This window comes from Thunnus thynnus, chromosome 20, assembly GCF_963924715.1.
Source record: "Thunnus thynnus chromosome 20, fThuThy2.1, whole genome shotgun sequence".
NCBI lineage: Eukaryota > Metazoa > Chordata > Actinopteri > Scombriformes > Scombridae > Thunnus > Thunnus thynnus.
This window is the reverse complement of record NC_089536.1, coordinates 18,756,367-18,763,808: the sequence shown is the minus strand read 5'-3', so window position 1 is coordinate 18,763,808 and position 7,442 is coordinate 18,756,367. Positions and strand designations below refer to the sequence as shown.

Genomic DNA, 7,442 nt, shown 5'->3' with positions numbered 1-7,442 from the left:
AAAGACATTCATGGTTCATAATGACTTTGGTGATCCCTGTTTCCTCTAACACTACCATGAGGTTATGATTTGTGGTTTTGAGTTAAATTTTTTGGCATAAAGTTTGGTAGACATTCATGTTACCCAGAGGATGTATTGCAGTAACTTTGAAAATCACAAATCATTTCACTTGTGCCATCATCAGGTCGAAAGTTGACTTTGTCAGATACATTGGTTTATGACCAAATACCCATTGACCTGCTCGTCTGACCCCAACCCAAGCTGAAGGGGGTGGGTGGAGTCAGATATCCAACCCTTACCATATATGGCAATTTTACAGCTACTCCAGTACAGTAGGGGGCGCCATGCTTCCCTGTTGTTAATTCTTATCCCACTTAAAGCAGCAAGGGGAACTAGAACTAAAATGGTGACCATGGTAAATATTATACCTAGCTTTGCATCAGCATGTTAGCATTGTCATTGTGAGTGTGCTAGCACGCTGTTGTTGCTAGCAATCAGCCCAAAGCACCACTGTTCCTAAATACAGTCTCACAGAGCCGCTAACTTGACTTAAAGCTTGTTAAATATAAATGAGGCTGAACCTCTTCAACATATCCAGGCCACAAAATGAACCACGGAGTCATGCAGTTTTATGCAATTTAGAATTGATTCAAATCTTAGTTGTGAGAATTTGATTAAAATCTTAATTGTTATAATCAAATCTCCTCCCCCTGCAGATGATCCAGTTTCCATAAGACTCTTCATATCTTAACTGCTGTGTTGTGTGTCCAACAGGCTTGAAATCACCAGCCTTCTCTATCACACAGCCATCGTCCCTTTCAACATTTCAGCTATCCAACAAAACCCACTTTTCACTACTCTCTGTAGTAGTAGTAGCAATAGTGTTATGAAAGTGATAGTGGTGGTATTTTTGTGTGTTATGTCCCCACTGCTGCACGTGTATGTTGCACTGGCCAAGAGGCCTTTCTTTAAATGTTCAAAATCTCAACTGTCCAATTTTAGGCTTCCTCTTAACAACAATCAATATGGAGCTTAGTTATACATTGTTTTATGTTTAGCACTACAAGCACAACTTTTACAAAGGAAATAAATGTTTTATTCTTTTTCTGAAAAGCAAAAGCAAAGCAAATGTATATTAATGTGGGAAAAACATAAATAAATGAGTGGTCTGATCCATTCTCAGCAAGCTTAAATTAACACTCATTCTTTAAACATGACCTTCACTTGAGCTATTAATTTATTATGAGTTCATTTGAATGTCAGCCTAAGCATTGTGACTCAATAATTGATCACTATCACCTCGATTATGGAAAATACAGACGGTACTTGACCTGCTAGCTTACTGAACATACATAACTAACTCATTCATTTAAAAAGGTTTGAGCACAGCAGGGCTAAATACATGTACATACATATAAAGGCACTGTTCATACAGCGTGAATGTGATTTATTAAAATGCCTTATCAAGCTATTTGTTGTGCAATGATCCGATTTAGCTATATACATCTACAACATGGATGCTCTGTGGCTCTGTACATAATTGTACATTTTCTTCTGCCAAACACACACAATGTGAGGCTTAAGAGGAGTATTGAGTCCCATACTGCATGAGGAGTGGCTCTTTCTCTTCTTTGTCTGCGGTGGAGAAGTTAAAAAGAATAGCGCTTTGACCATCAGAGTCTTGGTTCTTCAGGAATAGAGCATTACCGGAAGGTGCAATCTGCAAAATGACATATCCAGACAATAAGACAGTCAGTTATGAAATGTCTATTTGGTTCAAAGTTGCTTTTAGAGTAGATAGACATATCAACAAACTATAAAAAGGGATACTATGCATCCTGCATCTACAGTATGTTTAAATTTGTGGGAGTTTTTGTGGCACACACACGTTGTTGCGCAACATGCACGTTATTTCTAGGCACAGACAGCCTCCTTGTGGTCATAATCTGCATCAAAGGACAATGACTGACACTCGTTGATACACTGAGGGATGGGATCAGAGCTAATTTAAACAAATATGCAGCAAAACTAATCATTTAACACTTAACAATAGGATAGCATGATAAGGTGCGTCATTTTCAATATCATTTTTTGACATACAACTATTCCTGGTTGTAATTATCATAAAAATAGCACACATGCAGTACAGAGGCATGCGCTGAACCCAGTTGGACACTAAATACTCACCACATCTTAACCCTTTAAACCCAAGGTAATGAATATTGAAAGAATATTTGACATTTGCAAAGAGAAGTTATTCATATTGTGAATTGTCACTGTAAGATTTTGTAACACGTTCAATACCTGTGATCTGCTCTGATGACGAGGGCGACAGGCAATGACTGTGATGAAAGAGAAGGTTGCGACAAGAATGGCAGCACAGGACAGGATGAAGAACATGTGGGAGTTGCTATCTGTAATTGACAGAACAAAAAAAACATGCCACTTGTAGTGAGTGTGCAGCTTTTAGAATCAAAGTCACTATTGAACATTTGAACAGTGATTTCTTCATTTGGTGTTTTTTCCAATTGAAACAAAGAAAGTCTTTAGTGAATTGGAACTTGTTTTGATGTTTTGGTTTGAAGGGGCAATCATGTTGAGATGGAAACCATCAGATGGTGCCCATAGTCACTATTTTCCAGCTGGGATCATTTCTACTCAGTTAATAGGAAGTTAAGTGACTCTTTTGGTCTCATTTGGTGTTTGAATGTATTAGTATTAGTTCCTTAAAGTATAGTACATGTAAAAGTAAAGGTACTCTTAATTAAAGTGTGTTAATCACCATATCTACATCTCATCTTAGCATCTGGGTGACATGAGGACGGAAATTGTGTTTGAATCATAAGGTTCTGGTCCAGCTGCTAGTGCACCACTTTGTTAAGTAGAAGTTGTGGTTAATGCAGGTAAAAGCTGTTGCTATAATTTCTTGTTTGGCATTAGACACAGTTTAGTACGTGACCATGAGAGGCTGCCTGTTGAAAAGCTCGCAATAGCGCAGCAACAGATGTCAACCAAAGTGTTACTGAAGTGTTTTCTTTTCTGAGTTTCCTCTGAGAAAAAAGCTGCTTCCCAGCAAGTAAGAAAACTGACACTAAAAGCTCGTTATTATGAGTTTCAGTTTGATCATAACTTCAGTGAGATCGCAACGACAGCAAATCAATTGAGCACAGCAGAAACGTGCTGGCCAGTCAGATCAGTCTCCTCTGATATGCCTGGATTCCTCGATTTTCTCTGTTCCCTCTCTGTCTGTGGAACTAATGTGGTTAAATGGCACATGGTAAGTTTTATCTGAAACATCTCATGACACAGCACAGCTTCTCTTAGTTCCTCAATTCTTTTTGATTGTGGAAAAGGTCACAGATTCTATAGATGGTGGGAGAAAACATAAATTGGAATAATGAATTGAAAAAATCAATCTTCTTTATTATTGCTTAGCTAAATAATTACCTGTATGCGTGCACTAAATCAAATTAATGAATCATTATAAATAGTTACTGGTTTTGATTAAAAGCTGAATCTATGAAGTCTACAGAAAACAAAGAGAGCCTTCCAAATGGTCATAAAGTTGTTCATTGATTGATATTCAGTTGGACAGTTAAAAAAGGGATTAATCAAAGAATTAATCCTAAATAATAAACAGATCAAATTGTAAAGAAATCATTTACAAATACTTCATTGGATGACAAAAAGATAATAAAATCTGAAAATAGATTTTTTTTAAAAAGATTTTACAAAGAGAAAAAAAGCAATTCACCAACTTACTTCTTAATGGACATAGATACATTAATCATTTGAATAAATTAATGAATATATAAATAAATTTGGTGATGCTATTAAACATTTAAATAAAGTGTAAAAAAAGAAACTATTAAACAAGAAAAATAAATGAAAAATTAAAAATAAATAAATAATTAACTGAATTAAAGAAAAAGGACAATTTGCACTTTATCAATTTCACAATTGTTTTTTTCTAATTACTTTTTCATTTGTGTCCTTTTCCCCTCTATTTTAAATTAATCATCAGTTAATGAGTCACTTTTTAACCATTTGTCATGCTCTCTAGGTCCTCCATACCAGCTGCTACTAAGGTTAGAAATGCATTGTATTGGATTTTTGCACTATTATACATCATATCAAATTCATATTCTGATTATACATATATACATACATTTGTGCACACAAGGAACAACCTCCAGTATGTAGAATTATCCCATATAAAAGCAGCACCAGCTTAAGTTTTGAAAAAAAAAAAGCAATCATCAACAATGTAATCTGTTGAAAAGCTGCAAATCTCAAAATGAGACATGGATCAAGGTATTAATAGGTGTAAAACAATTGAGGAGGTCAGTCAAGGCATTAGGTTGACCACTGCTGAGTCCTGACATGATGTGTTTACTCTTCTGTGTTTTACCAACCATTTGCAAAAGAGCTGTGTGGTTTCACCAGAATAAAGCCTGCAAATAATGAGTATAAATACCTGGTGCTCCCCTTACTACTCAGTAGAACTGATGAAGCTGTTTGAATGAGTTATGGAGCATCTGAAACCCTATAACTACAGTCCAGTCCTCTTCTGTGCTGTGGATAAACTAGCTAAATCTACACAGAACCTTGACATTGAACCTTGTTGTGTAACTCGATGACAATGCATTTTTGAGATTATGTAACGTGTTTTGGGATATTTTCATAATTCTAAAAGGGTAAAGAATGTCCTAAACCTCCAAAGACACCACTATGAAAATCACTTTAGCTGAAGTTTCAATGTATTCACACAGAAAACAATAACATGCCATAAAGCATGCCAGTCATTAGGCAATTCTCCACCTTTTAATTCATTCTTTGGCCCTTTTTCTGTTTCTGCCAATCTCTTTATATAAGTTTCTGTCTCGCCATCTTTTTGTTATGGAAATTAGCCTGATGGCCTGCAGGTATTTGTGTGTTCGTGTGTGTGTGTGTGTGTGTGTGTGTGTGTGTGTGTGTGTGGCCACTCACTTTTTTTCCTGACATAGAGGCTGAGGGAGGTCTGAAACTTGCTGATGTCATTGCGGACGCTGATGTCCAGGCAGTGGACGCCTGCAGAGGTGAAGGTGTGGTTCAGTCGCAGGGTGTTTTCATACAGCATGGTCAGTGTGCAGCCCCCCGTCCTGTCCGGCTTGCAGTTGGGCAGGATACGCCAGCACACCCACATGGGAGGACTGAAGACATACACACAGATTACTTTTCATTAAACAACGTTTTCTCCTATTCCCTGAACGAAGAGGAATGAAGAGAGAGTAAACAAACCAAACGCAGCTCACCTTCCATCGACATGAATAGCCAAACTGCTGTTTTGAGACATCTCATAATCTGAAGGCCCCTTCAGCTCGATGTGTTTGATGGCATCTGCAAATCACTTTCAATTATTAGTCATTTCATTACTTAGATGGATTAATTTAAAGACAACGTTACTTCTGGAAGAATCATAAAAATACAACATGTACTTTTATACAAATCCAGTTCATTTTGAACTGAACAGCTAATGGTAGATATGGGAGTTGATTTCATAATGCAAATCTAATTTTGTGGGGGATTTTCTTGGATTAATTTTTAAGATTCTTTCTAAGATAAGGAAAGATCTGCCTCCTTCTGCCGTGTTATATTGGTATTTGCTGAAATTGCACTTGGAACCATCTGACTATTCTAATTTATTTCAAGAAAATCAAGATGTAAGACTGAATATGAAACTTTGAAAATTGGCAAACTGTACACAAACAATGTAAGATTTTAACTTATCTAATTGGTCTAATGTTTAATAACATAACACTACAAACCGAGCACTTTAACATCCATGGAGTAATCCCCAGTGATTGCAGGTGTATATTTGGTCACATTGACTCCTACTTTCAGCCGCAGTGTGTAGTTCCCTGAATTAGCGTAATGATACCGGACAACCGGCTCAGTCCCCTGGATCACCTCTCTGCATTACAAAAAGATCAGAAGAAGTGCAAATGATAAAGAAAAGCATCCAAACCTTCATGAAGAATTAATGTATGAGAAAACTGCGTACCCGTTCCCCAGGTCCCACGTATAGGTGAACTTTGCTGTGCTGAAATTCTTTTGGGGATCGTAGAGTTCAAACATGGTCTCTGTGGGAACTTCAGAGGCCAGTTCTCCTGTGTCTCTAACATAGGTGGCATTCCCTTCAATCTGATAGAAAACCAACTTCCCAGCAATGTTTTCTGTTTAAAAGAGATGATATATCTTATTATAAAGCCTCTGTAAGAGAAGTATAAATTAAATGCTGAAGGACATACCCAAATCTGTCAAAGGGTCTGTAGTCTTTGCCACACCCAGGGGAGCCAAGAGGAGAAGCATCAAGATCCGTCCAACATTTTTTCTGTAAGCGTACATCCCAAAGTTTAAAACAGATTCAAGAGATGTCAAAAGTCTTAATAGATGTTGGATTTACCTTTCCATATCTGCTGGTCCTCTCACTGGAGATCACTGGAGGACCTCAAGTAGAAAAAATAAAGAAGGCAGAGTGGATGGACATGGGGAAGGAAGATGTGCTGTGGCTTCTTCTGACTGCCTGTGAGATTCAGAGCATGCAGATGAGAGCTGTAAAGGCTTGAAATTGTCACCATGCGTTTCAATCATGTGTCTGCATGGAGAACAACAATCAGCTTTTGAATGCAAGGCTCAGTCCTGGGTCACATTCCTGTCGGTGATGTGGGACATCTTCTCAGATGTGACAAACTTTATTTATGTGTTTCTCTGAAACAGAAATAAGACCAAAAGGCTAATTTGGGAAGTACACTCGAGGTTTAGTCACACATTTCAGTTTACTACAGGGAACATCCACATGGTGGTGCTAATAAACCAAGTATTACACAACCAGCAATTATTCAAACTAGTGACTGGGATTATTCTTAAATTATGTCTAGAATATTAAATTACCAGATTGATATACTGGGCTACTGTCAACTGAAGCTTTGGCAGGCTACACAGGTCAATATGGATAATTAAAATATCAATATTTCTGACAAGCCTATAGTGTGATTTGACAGTAAGAGTCAGCATAATCTTCCCTCTTTCACTCTCTCACACACACATAAAAAGAACATACATACAAGTGATGATATAAATAATACATTTTTACAGTATTCAGTATATATATATAAAATATTTGAGAATATACACAAAAACACAAAAATGGATTAAACAGAGATGGGAGACAACACATTATGTGTTTTATCTGACTATAAATATAGTGACATTACAAGGCTGGATTACCAGCCAAAGTTTGCTTCGGTAATTTATATAATTGCAAATTTGAGCTGACTTAACTTTGTAGCTACAACAAATGTAGTTAGGAACTTGCCTTGGTGAACACATAGTGCAGGACAGACGACATTCAAGACAACATACCAATAAAACCATCATGAATAAAACTTAATTAAACTTTA

The 7,442-nt window shown here is 36.9% G+C and overlaps 1 protein-coding gene across 1 annotated transcript; it reads right to left on the bottom strand.

Annotated features, from left to right (window-relative positions):
• Positions 1-1,149: 1,149 nt before the first annotated feature.
• tmem130 (transmembrane protein 130) lies at positions 1,150-6,556 on the bottom strand. Its single transcript, XM_067576612.1, has 8 exons — positions 6,446-6,556; positions 6,291-6,373; positions 6,044-6,215; positions 5,808-5,953; positions 5,295-5,379; positions 4,990-5,192; positions 2,305-2,414; positions 1,150-1,720 (listed from the first exon to the last, which is right to left on the bottom strand). Exons 1-8 carry the CDS (start codon positions 6,451-6,453, stop codon positions 1,580-1,582), a joined length of 948 nt encoding a protein of 315 aa, XP_067432713.1. The 5' UTR covers positions 6,454-6,556; the 3' UTR covers positions 1,150-1,579.
• Positions 6,557-7,442: the final 886 nt, after the last annotated feature.